This window comes from Ranitomeya variabilis, chromosome 2 (genome assembly GCF_051348905.1).
Source record: "Ranitomeya variabilis isolate aRanVar5 chromosome 2, aRanVar5.hap1, whole genome shotgun sequence".
In the NCBI taxonomy this organism is placed as follows: Eukaryota; Metazoa; Chordata; class Amphibia; order Anura; family Dendrobatidae; genus Ranitomeya; species Ranitomeya variabilis.
In genome coordinates, this window is record NC_135233.1 from 577,911,357 (window position 1) to 577,930,284 (window position 18,928).

Genomic DNA, 18,928 nt, shown 5'->3' on the forward strand with positions numbered 1-18,928 from the left:
CATGGCTGTATTCAGCTTCTGACTTGTCACATGCTATATGACCGTTGTGAAATTTACAATTTCTCCTTATATAAGTTAAAAAAATAGCCCCATACCTACCTCCATCATCAAAGAGCCAGTAAATATCTAGCGTCTTTTTTCCTTGGTTAACCTGGAAAATGGTGCTGGCCTGTTGCTCGACGGTAAGAGCTTCAGGATCCACTGCAAATTGGAAAAAGTACAAGTCAGCATTGCAGACAATAACCCTATCTGCAAAAATTAGGAACATTTATGTGAACCGATGGCTCGAAGCCTAGAAAATACTGCAGAGGTATGTGCCAAATTTTAAGGGACTTTTCCAAAATAGTAATGATCATAAAAAAAGCATGCAAGGCTGAGCAGTGGACTCCAGCGGCAGAGAAGACAGATTTATAGGTTTTGTGATGTTACATTTTTAAAGTGGTTTTCCCCATGCAGAATGACAAACAGTGCTTCCGGGTGAAGGCTTGAGACTCTGACACTGCCCCTGTCTCTGAGTGCAGAGGTGACATCACGTCAACAGCTCTGCAGCCAATCATTGAGCTCAGCAGCTCTGCCGATAAAGGCAGCATCAACCGCCGAGTTCAGTGACTGGCTGCAGCGTTGTCAACATGATGTCAACTTAAACTTGGGCAGCAGCCGACTTAGCAAAAAAGACAGCTGATTGCTTATGGGTGCCTTGATTTTCCAATGTTCGCAGTGAGGTGCTAGTCAAGTCCACTCCGCACCGGTCACTTACATGTTCCTGCAGGCATACCGTCTGCTCCGTTTTCAGCCCCAGTGTTCAGCTTGGATCCCTCCATATGTTGGAACACAGGATTTACTACATAGAACAATACCGGCTCGTTACGACATCTGGTTAATGTCATGGAGCGGCAGACATTTTTGAGCGTGCACTTACTGTGAGCTTGCATGACGCGGGACATGTTCAGACCTTCTTTCATCCTCAGCAGGCACAATCCACAGTTAAAGTCAAAAGCATCACTACAAGACAGAAGAATAGAGCGAGAGATTGTTTCCAGACCCCATAACAATGGCGGGCAGAGGCGATAAGTGAAAAGAGCCAGCGTGGTATTCTCCATAAGTAGCATACACCAGGGAATAACACTTTTGTGGTGGTCAGAGCCAAGCAGGCTTTGCCTGACCTCACAGGTGGTGTTGGCCACTTTGATCACTCCCCCTGCAACGGTGATGGTCTCGACTTCTTAAATGGTTGCGCTTGTAACTTTGCAATTTCCTATTAAAATCCTCTCTTTTTCGAAAATGGAGGATTTCTTATTTTTTCAGATTGCTGCATGCAACCTAGGTTACTGGCCACCTCTGTAGTCTATAAGTGATGGCTAGTCTGCTCGATAAAAAGCGCTTACAAGCTCTTTGCTAAATAGCTTGCAAGTGCATCTTTGTAACGGTCTGGATCACTGAATCCGGCCAACTGCAGCGCTCCTGTGCTCCTCCGATGCTGCAAAAGTAAAGCAGACTCCAATTGCAGCCATGTGGCGCAGCCATGTCGCTGGTCCAAGCTGTCAATCATCTGGAGCACACAGCTCTATGGCAAACAAAAAGCAGGGAGGCAAAGGAACGGTGCGCTCCTGAATATAGAAGTTTACAAATCCTCCATTAAAGTAGTCACTTCTTTCATTAAAAATTTTTTAAAAACATTATACCGACAATAAAATAAAGCATTAAATAAAGCCTATGGGAATCAATGGGATACTAGTGGAAAGTATGAATATCCCCCAGAGTGAGGAAAGCTCTTGTGGCCACTATGGCTAATAGAGAAGGGTCCTGAAATAAAGACCCCTAAACTAAGCATACTGAGGAATGGGATTCTTAAGCCAGACGACTCCTTTAAATTTTAAATCCAGCAACATACAGTACATATAAAATAAGACAAGTATTTATTTCAGGGCATTGTATAGAGGAGGGCAGTATATGGAAGGGGTCACTGTAAGGAAGGGGAAGTATATGGAAGGGGGCACTGTAAGGAAGGGGGCAGTATATGGAAGAGGGCACTGTATGGAAGGGGCAGTGTATGGAAGGGGGCACTGTAAGGAAGGGGAAAGTATATTGAAGGGGGCACTGTAAGGAAGGGGCAGTATATGGAAGGGGGCACTGGAAGCAAGAGGTAGTATATGGAAGGGGCCACTGTAGGGAAGGGGCAGTATATGGAAGGGGGCACTGTAAGGAATGGGGAAGTATATGGAAGAGGGAAGTATATGGAAGGGGGCAGTATATGAAAAGGGGCACTGTAAGGAAGGGGACACTGTAAGGAAGGAGAAAGTATATGGAAGGGGGCACTGTAAGTAAGGGGGCAGTATATGGAAAGGGGCACTGTGAGGAAGGGGCAGTATATGGAAGAGGGCACTGTAAGGTAGGGGCAGTATATGGAAGAGGGCACTGTATGGAAGGGGGCACTGTAAGGAAGGGGAAGTATATGGAAGGGGGCACTGTATGGAAGGGGTAGTATATGGAAGGAGGCACTGTAAGGAAGGGGCAGTATATGGAAGAGGGCACTGTATGGAAGAGGGCACTGTATGGAAGGGGGCACTGTATGGAAGGGGGCACTGTATGGAAGGGGTAGTATACGGAAGGGGGCACTGTAAGGAAGAGGAAAGTATATGGAAGGGGGCACTGTAAGGAAGGGGCAGTATATGGAAGAGGGCACTGTAAGGAAGGGGAAGTATATGGAAGGGGGCACTGTAAGGAAGAGGAAAGTATATGGAAGGGGGCACTGTAAGGAAGGGGAAAGTATATGGAAGGGGGCACTATAAGGAAGGGGAAAGTATATTGAAGGGGGCACTGTAAGGAAGGAGCAGTATATGGAAGGGGCACTGTAAGAAAGGGGAAAGTATATGGAAGGGGGCACTGTAAGGAAGGGGAAGTATATGGAAGGGGAAGTATATGGAAGGGGCCACTGTAGGGAAGGGGCAGTATATGGAAGGGGGCACTGTAAGGAAGGAGAAAGTATATGGAAGGGCGCACTGTAAGTAAGGGGGCAGTACATGGAAAGGGGCACTGTGAGAAAGGGGCAGTATATGGAAGAGGGCACTGTAAGGAAGGGGCAGTATATGGAAGAGGGCACTGTATGGAAGGGGGCACTGTAAGGAAGGGGAAGTATATGAAAGGGGGCACTGTATGGAAGGGGTAGTATATGGAAGGGGGCACTGTAAGGAAGGGGCAGTATATGGAATAGTGCACTGTATGGAAGGGGTAGTATATGAAAGGGTGCACTGTATGGAAGGGGGCACTGTAAGGAAGGGGAAGTATATGGAAGGGGCACTGTATGGAAGGGGTAGTATATAGAAGGGGGCACTGTAAGGATGGGGCAGTATATGGAAGAGGGCACTGTATGGAAGGGGCAGTGTATGGAAGAGGGCACTGTATGGAAGGGGGCACTGTATGGAAGGGGTAGTATACGGAAGGGGGCACTGTAAGGAAAAGGAAAGTATATGGAAGGGGGCACTGTAAGGAAGGGGCAGTATATGGAAGTGGGCACTGTAAGGAAGGGGAAGTATATGGAAGGGGGCACTGTAAGGAAGAGGAAAGTATATGGAAGGGGGCACTGTAAGGAAGGGGAAAGTATATGGAAGGGGAAAGTATATGGAAGGGGGCACTATAAGGAAGGGGAAAGTATATGGAAGGGGGCACTGTAAGGAAGGGGCAGTATATGGAAGGGGCACTGTAAGAAAGGGGAAAGTATGTGGAAGGGGGCACTGTAAGGAAGGGGAAGTATATAGAAGGGGGTACTGTAAGGAAGAGGAAAGTATATGGAAGGGGGCACTATAAGGAAGGGGAAAGTATATGGAAAGGGGCACTGTATGGAAGGGGCAGTATATGGAAGGATGCACTGTAAGGAAGGGGTAAGTATATGGAAGAGGGAAGTATATGGAAGGGGGCAGTATATGAAAAGGGGAACTGTAAGGAAGGGGAAAGTATATGGAAGGGGGCACTGTAAGGAAGGAGAAAGTATATGGAAGGGGGCACTAAGTAAGGGGGCAGTATATGGAAAGGGGCACTGTGAGGAAGGGGCAGTATATAGAAGAGGGCACTGTATGGAAGGGGTAGTATATGAAAGGGTGCACTGTATGGAAGGGGGCACTGTAAGGAAGGGGAAAGTATATGGAAGGGGGCACTGTAAGGAAGGGGGCAGTGTATGGAAGGGGGCACTGTAAGGAAGGGGAAAGTACAGGGAAGGGGGCACTATAAGGAAGGGGAAAGTATATGGAATGGTGCACTGTAAGGAAGGGGCAATATATGGAAGGGGGCACTGTAAGCAAGGGGTAGTATATGGAAGGGGCCACTGTAGGGAAGGGGCAGTATATGGAAGCGGGCACTGTAAGGAAGGGGGAAGTATATGGAAGAGGGAAGTATATGGAAGGGGGCAGCATATGAATAGGGGCACTGTAAGGAAGGGGGCAGTATATGGAAAGGGGCACTGTAAGGAAGGTGGCACTATATGGAAGGGGGCACTGTATGGAAGGAGGCAGTATATGGAAGGGGCAATGTAAGGGGGGCAGTATATGGAAGGGGGCACTGTAAGGAAGGAGAAAGTATATGGGAGGGGGCAGTATATGGAAAGGGGCACTGTAAGGAAGGTGGCACTGTATGGAAGGGGGCACTGTATGGAAGGGGGCACCGTATGGAAGGAAGGGGGCACTTTAAGGAAAGGGGAAATATATGGAAGGGGGCACTGAAAGGAATGACAAAGTATATGGAAGGGGGCACTGTAAGGAAGGGAAAAGTATATGGAAGGGGGCACTGTAAGGAAGGGAAATGTATATGGAAGGGGGCACTGTAAGGAAGGTGGCACTGTATGGAAGGGGGCACTGTATGGAAGGGGACACCGTATGGAAGGGGACACCGTATGGAAGGGGACACCGTATGGAAGGGGGCAATGTAAGGAAGGGGGCACTTTAAGGAAAGGGGAAATATATGGAAGGGGGCACTGAAAGGAATGACAAAGTATATGGAAGGGGGCACTGTAAGGAAGGGAAAAGTATATGGAAGGGGGCACTGTAAGGAAGAGGAAAGTATATGGAAGGGGCACTGTATGGAAGGAGGCACTGTAAGCAAGGGGTAGTATATGGAAGGGGCCGTATATGGAAGCGGGCACTGTAAGGAAGGGGGAAGTATATGGAAGAGGGAAGTATATGGAAGGGGGCAGCATATGAAAAGGGGCACTGTAAGGAAGGGGAAAGTATATGGAAGGGGGCACTGTAAGGAAGGAGAAAGTATATGGAAAAGGGCACTGTAAGGAAGGAGAAAGTATATGGAAAAGGGCACTGTAAGTAAGGGGGCAGTATATGGAAAGGGGCACTGTAAGGAAGGTGGCACTGTATGGAAGGGGGCACTGTATGGAAGGAGGCAGTATATGGAAGGGGGCAATGTAAGGGGGGGCAGTATATGGAAGGGGCACTGTAAGGAAGGAGAAAGTATATGGAAGGGGGCAGTATATAGAAAGGGGCACTGTAAGGAAGGTGGCACTGTATGGAAGGGGGCACTGTATGGAAGGGGGCACCGTATGGAAGGGGGCACCGTATGGAAGGGGGCAATGTAAGGAAAGGGAAAATATATGGAAGGGGGCGCTGAAAGGAATGACCAAGTATATGGAAGGGGGCACTGTAAGGAAGGGAAAAGTATATGGAAGGGGGCACTGTAAGGAAGGGAAATGTATATGGAAGGGGGCACTGTAAGGAAGAGGAAAGTATATGGAAGGGGCACTGTATGGAAGGAGGCACTGTAAGGAAGGGGGCAGTATATGGAAGGGGCAATGTAAGGAAGGGGGCAGTATATGGAAGGGGGCACTATGGAAGGGGGCACTATGGAAGGGGGCAATGTAAGGAAGGAGGCACTGTAAAGAAGGGGGCAGTATATGGAAGGGGGCAATGTAAGGAAGGGGGCAGTATATGGAAGGGGGCACTGTAAGGAAGGGGGCATTATATGGAAGGTGGCTGTGTATGGAAGGGGGAAGTCTATGGAAGGGGCACTGTAAGGATGGGGGAAGTCTATGGAAGGGGGCTCTGTAAGGAAGCGGGAAGTATATGGAAGGGTGCACTGTAAGGAAGGGGGCAGTATATGGAAGGGGGCAGTATATGGAAGGGGGCACTGTATGGAAGGGGGCAATGTAAAAAATGGGGCAATGTAAGGAAGGGGGCAGTATATGGAAGGGGACAATGTAAGGAAGGGCAAAGTATATGGAAGGGGGCAATGTAAGGGGGGGCAGTATATGGAAGGGGCACTGTAAGGAAGGAGAAAGTATATGGAAGGGGGCAGTATATAGAAAGGGGCACTGTAAGGAAGGTGGCACTGTATGGAAGGGGGCACTGTATGGAAGGGGGCACCGTATGGAAGGGGGCACCGTATGGAAGGGGGCAATGTAAGGAAAGGGAAAATATATGGAAGGGGGCGCTGAAAGGAATGACCAAGTATATGGAAGGGGGCACTGTAAGGAAGGGAAAAGTATATGGAAGGGGGCACTGTAAGGAAGGGAAATGTATATGGAAGGGGGCACTGTAAGGAAGAGGAAAGTATATGGAAGGGGCACTGTATGGAAGGAGGCACTGTAAGGAAGGGGGCAGTATATGGAAGGGGCAATGTAAGGAAGGGGGCAGTATATGGAAGGGGGCACTATGGAAGGGGGCACTATGGAAGGGGGCAATGTAAGGAAGGAGGCACTGTAAAGAAGGGGGCAGTATATGGAAGGGGGCAATGTAAGGAAGGGGGCAGTATATGGAAGGGGGCACTGTAAGGAAGGGGGCATTATATGGAAGGTGGCTGTGTATGGAAGGGGGAAGTCTATGGAAGGGGCACTGTAAGGATGGGGGAAGTCTATGGAAGGGGGCTCTGTAAGGAAGCGGGAAGTATATGGAAGGGTGCACTGTAAGGAAGGGGGCAGTATATGGAAGGGGGCACTGTAAGGAAGGGGGCAGTATATGGAAGGGGGCACTGTATGGAAGGGGGCAATGTAAAAAATGGGGCAATGTAAGGAAGGGGGCAGTATATGGAAGGGGACAATGTAAGGAAGGGCAAAGTATATGGAAGGGGGCACTGTAAGGAAGGGAAAAGTATATGGAAGGGGCAGTATATGGAAGGGGACACTGTAAGGAAGGGAAAAGTATATGGAAGGGGCACTGTAAGGAAGGGGGCAGTATATGGAAGGGGGCAATGTAAGGAAGGGGGCAATGTAAGGAAGGGGGCAATGTAAGGAAGGGGGCAATGTAAGGAAGGGGACACTAAGGAAGGGAAAAGTATATGGAAGGGGCACTGTAAGGAAGGGGAAAGTATATGGAAGGGGGCACTGTAAAGAAGGGGGCAGTATATGGAAGGGGCAATGTAAGGATGGGGGCAGTATATGGAAGGGGGCACTGTAAGGAAGGGGGCATTATATGGAAGGTGGCTGTGTATGGAAGGGGGAAGTCTATGGAAGGGGCACTGTAAGGAAGCGGGCAGTATATGGAAGGGGGCACTGTAAGGAAGGGGGCATTATATGGAAGGTGGCTGTGTATGGAAGGGGGAAGTCTATGGAAGGGGCACTGTAAGGAAGCGGGCAGTATATGGAAGGGGGCACTGTAAGGAAGGGAAAAGTATATGGAAGGGGCACTGTAAGGAAGGGGAAAGTATATGGAAGGGGGCACTGTAAACAAGGGGGCAGTATATGGAAGGGGGCAATGTAAGGATGGGGGCACTGTAAGGAAGGGGGCAGTATATGGAAGGGGCACTGTAAGGAAGGGGGCAATGTAAGGAAGGGGGCAGTATATGGTAAGGATTTTGGTTCCGTATCAATATTGCAGAACTAGGCTTTTTATTTAATAATTATACATGTGAGATATGAGATGTCCATACGTACTGCAATATTGCCACATAACTGTCCACATTTCTTGGGTGAGACGACTGCCAATTCTTCTTATATCCTACAAACAGGACATTTGGCTTCATGTGACCGAGCCCAGAAGCCTAAATAATGGAGAGAACACAAAATAGATGGAGGAGAACAGGACATAATACACAGGGTCCTTTACACTACAGGGATATAAGCTGTCACCCGGGGAGGTGCAGCTGAGGTGTGCATTATGGGGTACTGCAGCAGCTGAGGTGTGCATTATAATGTTCTGCAGCAGCTCAGGCATGTTTTAAGATTTATTTTTTTCAACAGCTCGGACACAGAAGTGTATCGTACACACAGCAGCTGCTGAAGAACCTCTTAGAAACTGACAGAAATGCTGTACATCCTTTACGAATGGATAGTTGAGGTTAAAATTACTAAGTGCTTGTAAAAAACAGCAACTCACCTCTTAAAAAAAACAACAAAAACCCACTATACTCATCTCCTGGACCTGCACTGTTGCCAGCCACATGACTGCTGCAACTAATCAGTGGCTGATGATCGGCTGCAGCTTTAACATTCCATCGAGGAAGAAACTGACCAACTGCAGCTATCTAGTCACAGTGATGCCCCATCGGATGTTGTTCTTATTAATATTGTGACTTCTTGACACAGTGGCTAAATTACGATCAGTGATAAATACGGTCAGTGATAAATACGGTCAGTGATAAATTTCAGTGGAAAAATAGGATGTTAAATCAGATTTGTTGCCTTAGATTGATAATCGTTACCTGAATTAGCATCTGGGCTCCGCTCCGCAGGTCGTCAGCAATAAGTCCTGTATAAAAGCCTCTAATTTTTCTCTTATTTAACCACTTAACATGGCCGTCTGGATTCAGCTCCTGGAGTTTCTGCTTGCGAGGGCCCTTTAAATAAAAAGAAAGTTTTTCCTGCAAGTGTATTTTTGCACGCACCTTTCCAATCACTAGGTTATGCCCTCACTTTCTGATCAGTGGGCTCATAGCACTTAGTGCCCACTTCATTATTGCACTTGTGCCTTTTTTAATTTCCAGTTTTTAAGTGTTTTTTTTTCCAGTTTTTGAGTAATGCCAAATTCTTCTTTTACTTTGCATTTTTTTTCCAAATCTATTTTATATGTTCACCTGTTATTTTTTTTCCTTTCACTATTATGGAGCAATTTTGGGGTTTCCAGATTTTTTTCATTTGATTCATCAATTGCAACTTTTACAAAAAAAATTGCAAAATTTATCAGCAAATGTACGCCAGTATCTCCCTAGAGCCAACGATTTTTATATGTCTGAAATTTTTGCACATTTTTTTAGTGGACTTTTTGTTTTATAAAGGTTCAAAAATAGGGTACAAGACAGAAATAAACAGCGTTTTTTGCGCAAAAAGTATGAAATATTTTGAAGAAATTGCTGCAAAAATTTCAACAAATACCACAAGACAAAAAAAGTAACTTAAGAAAACCCACAAATGATGAATTAGGGCATTAGTGTTTTCAAGATTTCCCTGCAGCGGTGCTCCTGGTGATCCGGCCACGCAGGGAACTGTAGCCAGCCACATTTATTCCATAGAGGCTGTGTTACACTTCCCTGTATGGTGGATGGCAGAGAAGTCCGTACATATAGTGGTCAACGCATGATATAAACCCTATTCGGTGTCTTCTGGCCTATCCACTACAATATAAGCTACTATATAAATTAATACATTTAAAGGGGTCCTGTAAGCAAGTCTTTACATATAATAGTAGTGTTATGTCTGTGTAGTTGATTGTCCCCCAAGAAAAATGACACCTTTTTTGTTGAGATCCGAGGTGCCAGTCATGAGAAATGTAGTGTAGAAGTAATATGCAAATCAGGCTGGAAGTGCTTCTTCCAAGTGCACTGACACGCCCCCCAGTGCACTTCCGGCTTGATTCGCATTTGACTTCTACACTACATTTCTCATGAATGGCTCATCGGATCTTTACAAAAAAGGTGTCATTTTTATTGGTGAGTAAATGTCTATAGTCATACCACGTCCATATGTAAAAACCTGCCCTTTTAAACTATATGCATGTAGTGCAGCCCGCAAGGACACAGATTAAAGCTACGTAGCTAATGAAGCCATTATGCAGGCCTTGGTCTGTACTTACAATGATGATGTTCCCACAGATCATCAGGCTTTGCTTTTTAGTAAATGTTCCTACAAAATCCACCAGGGCTGGCCGGAAGTTGGGTGGTCCGGTCAGGACTAAACACTGTGGTCTGTACAGAGAGGATAGTAGAGTAATTCACCATGTCATGCAAAATTGTGTTAGTGTTTAGTATTGGGCCCATCTTCAAGGTTTAAAGGGGTATTCCCATCTAAAAGACCAAACCCAATATGTAGTAGGTATAATAATAGCAAATATCTCCAATTAGAAATTTAGTATTGTTCTTCTGATTCGCTATGTCGCTTACCCCATGTGCAGGGCATTGCAATAGCTTAGAAATCCACTCATACAGTGACAGTTAGTTGTTAATGCTTGTAACCATGGATACCTAAGCTACTGCAATGCCCTGCACATGGTGTAAGTGACATAACAAATCAGAAGAACTATATTAAATTTCTAATTGGAGATATTTGCTAATATTTTTATTATTACACGAACTACATATTGGGATAGGATGTTGGATATGGGAATACTTCTTTAACGATCAGTGAAGGATTTATAGGCTATTGATAATAATGACAGGCAATTCACGGGCAGCACCAGTGCCTGGGACTCTCAATCGATACCATGTACTAAAAACTGTCTGGTATGGCTATAGGAAATATCAATAATGGCTAGTTAGCTGCTTTAGCTTGGCCAATGCACAGTGGCTTATTGATGCCCTTTCAGGAGCCCAGCACTCGGGACAAAGGCCATGGGCTTGTAGGAATATGTTATGTAATCTATCCAAAAATTATAATAAAAAAAGATTTATTTACCGGAAATTTTTTATATGATCCTCCACTTGGTTAAGTCCCACGCAGTAAGACAGCGCCATGTTATAGGATCCGGCCTGTACAGAGGAGCCCCAGTTTGCCTCTAAGAGATTAAAAAAATAAAAATTAATTACAAAATAATAATAAATTAATTTCGACAACACTTTACAGATATCAACATGGATGTACAACCCACATTCTATCAGTATTATCTTTGAAGTGTAGAAGGAGCCCAGGGCCTCCCTAAGGATATACATAGAAATATATGAGGTCCGCAGCCAGAAATCGGCACTTACCAGGCTTCTTGTATAGGACATAGGCCAAAAGGAAGATGACAATGCCAATGGCGATAAGAGCGGACTCCCAGGCCAGGAGGAACATGATGATCACAGATATTACTGCTCCAAACAGCGATGCCCATTTATTGTAATACTTAAATGAAGGCCTCCAGCCTGGCAGAAAAATTACTTATTAGATTACGAACGTCATTACTGTGCCGCCATCATAGAAAGTCTACAAACTCTATTGAGTGTCCCGCGGTTCACCAAAGACTTTTAAAGGGGTCTTGGAAAAACATGGCCACTTCCATCCAAAGACAGCGCTACTATTGTCCATACGTTATGTCTGGTAGTGCAGCTAACTGCTTATAAAGAGAATGTGGCTGAGCTGCAATACCACATCTGACCACTGGGATGTGTGTGGCGCTCTACTTTTAGAAGAAAGCAGACACATTTTTCAACCACTTTAGCAACAACCAGTCTGGAACTTAACTGCAGCGAGCACGTACATGCCATTTCTTCGATCTTAGTGGATCAGAAAGGCCCGGTGGGTTTATTTTTGTGATCAACTGGGAGCAGATACTACGGACCCCCTCATCCTGATGTGTCTTTTCAGCAAGTAACCAGAGGTGGGGTTTGCGAGGGCCCATTACAGACCCCTGTACCATTTTTTTTTAAGAATATGGAATCCATCTAAAGATTCAAAGTATGAACACTTACCTGGGGAATTAGTTATAGATGCATGGAAACAACTGAAATTAATCAAAGCATACGAACACAGGAAGAAATTGGAGATAATGGGCGCAATGGTATTCAGTTCACCTGCAGGAAAAAGGAGCAATATCTATAATGTCTTATACCAATATCAACAGTCCGAACAATAGCCGGCACTCACATCTTCTTAAGAGAATTGCTTTCTTGATCCAATAATATGAAAAGGCACAAAAAATGGTCAAACACAACATAATAAAAATTAAAAAGGCAGAAAATAAATATTTGCTGCACTCCCAGGCAACATGTTTCAGACCTGCATGGGCAAGGCTTGATAAAGGACCATGCAGGTCGGAAATATGTTGCCTGGGAGCGCAGCATCGTTGTTTCTAATGGGGTCTACAATCCACTTTCCCTAATGTAATAATACAATTTACTTGACGTACCGATCAGGATAAATGCACATGCGATGAGAAAGGTTAGGAGGTATCCACGAATGGGCTCATTGTTCTTGCCGTACCCTTTCCCGAAGAAGCCGATCAATGGGTACAGATTGTCTTTACAGAGGCACTGCATGAACATCGCAGAGAAAAAAAAATAATGAAAATTGCCAAAAATGCAAAACTAGGTTTCAGTAACAATATAAGAAAAATGGTGAGATTAAGAAGCAAAAAGGGAGTGTGGTTTAAAATGCTACAAAGTGTGCAAAATTGTGCCCAATTTTAGGCATAAAAATGTGGCGAGAAGTAAGCCAATGAACAGTCCAAGATCATTTATCATCCGGCCACAGTGATAAAAATGGCGCATTTCCAGGCTGTTTGCACGACCTAAAAAGCGGAGGGTATCAATACACTCAACATTTTCTACAGATGATACAGAAGTGGTCATTGATCGAGGGTTGTTCATGGTGGGTCATGAGAGATCACTGTTGGCCGAACTGTTCGGCTGATGGTTTCCTAATGTGTTTAAGTCACACAATGGGCTGTACTTGGGTTCTTACAGTAAATCTTCTTAATAGATACTGGGGTATACAATAAAAATAATTAAAAAAAACACACAACATCCATTGTACTGTACCTGAAATACTTTGGGGGCAGAAACAAGGCAAGCCAATGCAGATGACAGAGTGGCACCAAAAATCCCAGCGGTCACAAGAGGGGCAAATCCGGACACCATACTCATAGACTGCAAAATACATATATAAAGTCAATGTTTTCCACTGCACATAGGAGGCAATATGTGGGCCGATGTGTCCGTAATGACGATGATTATCTTTTAGACTCGTTCATCAGTGGCACATCTGTAGACGCGTCAGATGTCACCACCATCTTTCCTACATGACCTAAAACCTATATGACCCATCAGCTATTAAAACCATTAAATAACTAATTACGGGTTGGATACATTAGGCAGCAAGTGAAGAGTCATCATTCTTGAAGTGAATGTGTTGGGAGCAGGAAAACTGGATCAGAGGATCTCCAGAACACTAGGTCTTGTGAGATGTTCCTGGTAAGCAGTCGTTAGTACCTGCCATAACTGGTCCAAGCGAAAAACTGGTCGCAGATCACTGGCACCCAAGGTTCGTGAAGAGCAAATTCTGCCCTGTCTAGTCCAAATCCCCAGACTTAAAGGGAGTGAGTCACCCCAAAAATACAACTTGAGCTAGGACCTAGCCCCTATACAAGTCATAGCTTTGCACTGTATATATTTGTCCTCGGTTGGGAAAAAAACAAAAAACCCTTTTATTCCGATAAGGTAATCGGGGTGCTCGGTGAACCCTGGTGGCGGCTGAGCAGCTTCATTGCGCCACTTTGCTCCCTGAATTTGGATACCCCTGCCTCTTTTTCTGCTGATGCCCAGAGCATGCGCTCACTCGCTTCCTAAAATGGTCTCTCCACTGTTCTACGGCCACGCCACTCGTTTGTAGCCAGCGCTGTCCATCACCAGGGAAGAAGGGGTATCCAAATTCAGGAGGCAGAAAAGTGCACTGAAGCTGCTAGCCACGTAAAGGGTGCACCGATCAAACACTTTTTTTGCACAATGGAATGATAGATTTATACAGTAAAGCTATGATTTTTGAGCTTTGGGGGCGACAGACTCCATTTGAAGCGTTGCAATTAACAAATTGTGCAAATATTTTGATATTTTACCTTAGATCTGGCATATTGAGTGATTTATATAATATGCATGACCATGATAGGCTCATCATCAATGTCCCTTCATTATCAGTCTAAACAGGGACAACATTTAAAAATGTGCTAAAAAAAAAAAAAGTAGTTCTAAGAATGTGTAAGGATGTAAAACCCCAGCAATGGCGTCACCTGGTATTGGTTTATCAGCCCGTATTTACAGCTCTGGTTCAGGGCACAGTTGGTGAAGTTCCATCCGTATCCACATGCCAGCCCAACACAGTTTGTGCCTCCCTCGATAATGGTGTCATTCAGACTGCCAGAGGCATCCCGGACCACACAGGAGCCTGCAACGGGCAAAACAAATGTTACCTGCACACATCTGACTAATGGGGGCGCTCTTCTAACAGAACCCATGATTAAGAAAGCCGTATGATAGGGTGTTCATGTGAGGAAACTGCTTTTATCTATAGGCAGTATATACAGTGGTTACAGCATATTACTGTAGATATATTAATCTCTGTACCGATGGTGGCGGATATAACCAGATAAGAGAAGGTCGTCCAGAAGATGGCCGAGAGAGTGCCTTTAGGAATAGCCACTGCTGGGTCCTGAATGAAGAAAAATTAATTTATTGTTATTGATATAACCATAAGATCAAAGTTTATAACGTTTTCCAGGATTTATAGGGCAGGGAATGGGTTAAATTAAAAAAAACTTAAAAAAATAAAAACTATCATCACTAGGTATGAGCAATTGCATTTGTGCTGCCCTGGTCCGGTGTCCGCAGCAGCTGGTCCTCACTTCTGTGCCCATCATCCTCGGCCCGGCATCCTGCCTGCCTATTGCTTTCCTAAAGCTCCGGGACGTCAGGTCTTGTGTTACCCACATAAGGTACCCGGGATACGGCGTCTAGGATGCCGGCTGCCATGGAGGACCAGACTGGACGCCGGACCGTGGCAAAAAAAATGCTTATCTCCAATACTCAACTCTTCAATCCCTGACGGTCTCGGCTTACTTCCGGCAGCGACCAGGTAGCCTACATTTATTCACGTGACTGCTGCAACCAATCACTAACCTCAGCCGTCACGTGCCATATATGTCAGCATAAACACTAAGGTCAGTGATCGGCTGCAGCGATCGTGTGAATAATTAACGGCACATTAAGTAAGCAGAGACCGGCGGGGAACACCAAAGCATCAGCGATTGAGAGGGTACCTAAAGACCGGAGCATTGGCCAGGTCAGTAATCTCTGGCTGCTGGACAGAAGCAGCGAGAATCGCCTTTTATCAGCTGGAATCCTAGGCATTTCTAGCAATTAGCATGATGTCTTATGTCCGTCACGCTGCAATGATTACGGCAGAAAATGGAGAAAAAAAAAGGCAACAAAAATGAGTATTCTCTAAAGAAAGTAACTGGACAGAACAACGGTTGAACCTGATGGACGCATGTTTTTTGTTCTAACTTTTTAACAATAACATTTTGCCATGTATTCTCGGGTGATTCTAGATCATAAAATGTTTTTTTGTTTTCTTGGAATAAATATATTTTTCATCTTTTGTATTCTTCGCACCTTTAGATCTCCAGAGATGTTCGCTCCAGCCAGAATCCCAGTGGCCGATGGAAAGAAAATGGAGAACATCCCAAAGAAGCTGCCATCTTTTCCCCGCCATTGTGGCACAAAATTGTCAGCAAAAATATCAGCTGTAGAGAAAGTATATCCAGAATTACAGTGAAGCTCCCCAGCTTTACAGGGAGGGAATCATTGCCCAGATCATACGATATCCTGGCCCTCACCTCTGTAGCTGAAGAAACCTTTGGCTTTTTTTTCATCTGAGGCTGGAATCACCGTCCCAACCAAGTAGTTTGCAAATGAGATCATGATTACGATGAAGAAGAGAATCTGAGCCTGAGGAACAGAAACGGAAATTACATTTAATGACAATTGTTTGCAAAAATTAAACTTTCACTCTATGTTAGTGCAGACTTCTGAATCCTAGTCGGCATGTGATCGCATGTATTCAAATCGCATACATGTGGTCACGTAACCACCCACTATCACCGACAACACTGGTGAATTCGGACAGCGTGAAAAACGCACACTATCAGGATTCAGAAGAACGGACAACCCCTTTAAAGGGTCATTCCCAAAACACTGTGCTTGGCTTTCTACAGCAGTTCCATAGATAACTAACGGAGCGAAAATGGAACAAGGACAGCTCCATTCCTTTCAAGATGGGCAGAGAACGGTTCCCAACTTCCACAGCCCCATTCTCGGGGATTGTGGGGTCCCAAAGGTCAGACCCCACCAAACAGTAAATCACCTCTTATCTTATGAATAAGAGATAAAGGGTTATTCCCAAAAATTTTAAGTTAAGGGCTGATTTTTATGCGGACACATTGCAGGATTTGTGTATTTTTACATGTTCTCTTAAATTGGACCGACGGTTGGTTTGCAAGAAAAAGAAATGTGCAAGTGTCGAGTGATTTGTGGACTGATTGGCTGCAGTGTTGTCGACGTGATGTCAATAACAGACACAAGGAGCAGAGGTGGAGACTCAGTGGTGGTCCTGGGGCGGGTGAGTGAGGCACACCCACGGTGTTGTTCTTACCTTTGCCTCCCACTCCATGCCTGCTAATGAAATCCCTAACAGGACAGCGACGGTAATGATACCAACAATTCTTATGTCATTAGAAGGATCCACAATCGTGGCTTCGTTTTCCTATAGGTGAGAAAATGGTAAGTGATATTAATGCCGCCATACATTTACCAGCGACACATAATGAATGCGGATACATACATGGGTACTTCATACCTGCAAGAGATCCCGAACGGTCTCTGCAAAACCAACGGTGTGCATGGCAACTGCAACCGCGTTGGCAAATGCAAATATGAGTCCGATGGATCCACCCAGCTCGGGTCCCAGACTTCTAGATATAAGGAAATATGTGCCGCCTAAATTTGGTGCAAAGAAACACCCGTTAAGTCTGCAAAAACTAAAAACAAATTACAGACCTATTATTATACTAGGCCAGCAGAAGATTGCTTAAAATGATAAAATAAGCAATACTGATCTATTCAACCCCACAAATCCTGCAGCGATTAAATTACATCATTCACTAGACCACTGCAGCCAATCTATGGATGACACATGACCACTGAGGATAGTGGAGTGCTGCAGCGGTAATGTAGATGGTGGACGGGATGTCATCACTGCAGAACAGTCGCAGACCACCCAAGTGGCGGCGACGGAGCGGCAGGATTTCAGTAGTTAATTATTGATCATTTTTGGTTTTAAAAAATCGTGGTGAACCCCTTTATATAATGTGTGGTAAGATGGACCTCTAGTGCTTTTCTATAAAAGGATGATTATATATATATATATTATATATATATATATATATATATACACATACATACATACATACACACACACATTTTTAAATACAGTAATAATATACTGTATATATATTATAATATATGTTTTATATCATAATATATTATATATAAAGTATATATATTTCTATCTATCTATCTATCTTTACCTGATTTGACTTTCCCATTGGTGGAAATGGCCGAGATGGACAATCCGGTGATGCTGGTGACCGTTATGGACATGAAGATAATGAGCCATGTGAGTGCTAAGGGAAGAGTAGGCGATGAATTACTGCAGAGAATATCACATTCGAGCATATGTAATTTGGGAAATGGAACGAGGTACTGACCTATGCCGGCCTGAGCCGTTATCCAGGGCAGTCGGAGATAAAGGATCACTCCCCAGATATTCAGCATGCAGCGGATCTGGAAAAATAAGGAATGAGACGTGGGAAATAGTGTCTATAAATTGGATGATTTATCTTAAGATCAAGTGATAATTGTTGGATATGTTCAGGGTTTAGTAATGATTTCTGATTGAAAAAGTGGTGAACATATCCAAAAACTACACCAGAACTCCTCAAATCAAAGAGAAGCATTTATTAAAGTGGTTTGAGCTTGAAAAACTTGGAATGTTTGACCACCTCTGCATCCAGAGTAGCTGCACACCTTGAGAAATACCTTCTACTTCTAGGACTCACCATTACTCCCTTTATCCACCCGAATCGGACAGGTTCCCCTGTTGGTTTCTGCACCTCGATCTCGGCGTCTCCATCAGGAGAGTCAGTTCGGGCCTCGTACACCGGAGCCTGCAGATGATCTTGCTGTGGAGACAGAAGGCGAGAGATTGTAGGAAGAACCTACAGCAAATCCCATATGAATACGAGGGGAGATAAACTCACTTTATTGGGTTATCGGGATGTTACTGGCCCCATGTATTAGCCAGGGCAATTCTCAAAGTTACGGTACAGATTTCTGTTTTTTTGCTTTTTTTTTTTAACGTTTATAATCATTTTGTTCCCAGGGACCTAAACACTTAAAATGTTCCGAGAAAATTCTGATGATCCAGGGTAAATGTAACACAAAGTGTGGAACGGACCCCTGGAGAGCCAAGGGGACACAGACGAGAGAGGACATGGGACACAGGGCGGGCGGTTAAAGTAAAAGCTGTGTAATGACAGCCTGGAAGGAATTGGAAGAGGCAGTGCGTGAAGTCAACAGTCTTTAAAATTGGAGCGGCACGGTGGCTTAGTGGTTAGCACTGTATGGTGGCTCAGTGGTTAGCCTTGCAGCGCTGGAGTGCTGGGTTCAAATCCAACCAAGGACCACATCTGCAAGGAGTTTGTATGTTCTCCCCGTGTTTGCAGGGGTTCCCTCCGGGTTCTTCGGTTTCCTCCCACACTCCAAAGACATACTGATAGGGAATCTAGATTGTGAGCCCCATCGGAGACAGTGATAATGTCTGTAAAGCGCTGCGGAATATGTTACCATTGGGGTTACACTACAGAGAGGCGTAGAAACATGGTGGTTACACTACAGAGAGGCGTAGAAGCATGGAGGTTACACTACAGAGAGGCGCAGAAGCATGGGGGTTACACTACAGAGAGGCACAGAAGCATGG

The 18,928-nt window shown here is 44.9% G+C and overlaps 1 protein-coding gene across 3 annotated transcripts in view; it reads right to left on the reverse strand.

Annotated features, from left to right (window-relative positions):
* Positions 1–18,928, reverse strand: part of SLC12A3 (solute carrier family 12 member 3) — a 43,783-nt gene that overhangs the window by 14,922 nt on the left and 9,933 nt on the right. For all 3 annotated transcript variants that reach the window (XM_077288322.1, XM_077288324.1, XM_077288323.1), the window contains 20 exons: positions 18,009–18,131; positions 17,658–17,733; positions 17,478–17,573; positions 16,748–16,887; positions 16,544–16,654; positions 15,729–15,840; positions 15,505–15,635; positions 14,458–14,542; positions 14,124–14,278; positions 12,880–12,987; positions 12,249–12,372; positions 11,812–11,913; positions 11,110–11,265; positions 10,817–10,916; positions 9,999–10,110; positions 8,632–8,766; positions 7,865–7,971; positions 920–1,002; positions 758–841; positions 100–201 (listed from right to left, as the gene is read on the reverse strand). In XM_077288322.1, coding sequence (XP_077144437.1) covers positions 100–201; positions 758–841; positions 920–1,002; positions 7,865–7,971; positions 8,632–8,766; positions 9,999–10,110; positions 10,817–10,916; positions 11,110–11,265; positions 11,812–11,913; positions 12,249–12,372; positions 12,880–12,987; positions 14,124–14,278; positions 14,458–14,542; positions 15,505–15,635; positions 15,729–15,840; positions 16,544–16,654; positions 16,748–16,887; positions 17,478–17,573; positions 17,658–17,733; positions 18,009–18,131 — 2,242 coding nt within the window. The remainder of the gene's footprint in view (positions 1–99; positions 202–757; positions 842–919; positions 1,003–7,864; positions 7,972–8,631; positions 8,767–9,998; positions 10,111–10,816; positions 10,917–11,109; positions 11,266–11,811; positions 11,914–12,248; positions 12,373–12,879; positions 12,988–14,123; positions 14,279–14,457; positions 14,543–15,504; positions 15,636–15,728; positions 15,841–16,543; positions 16,655–16,747; positions 16,888–17,477; positions 17,574–17,657; positions 17,734–18,008; positions 18,132–18,928) is intronic.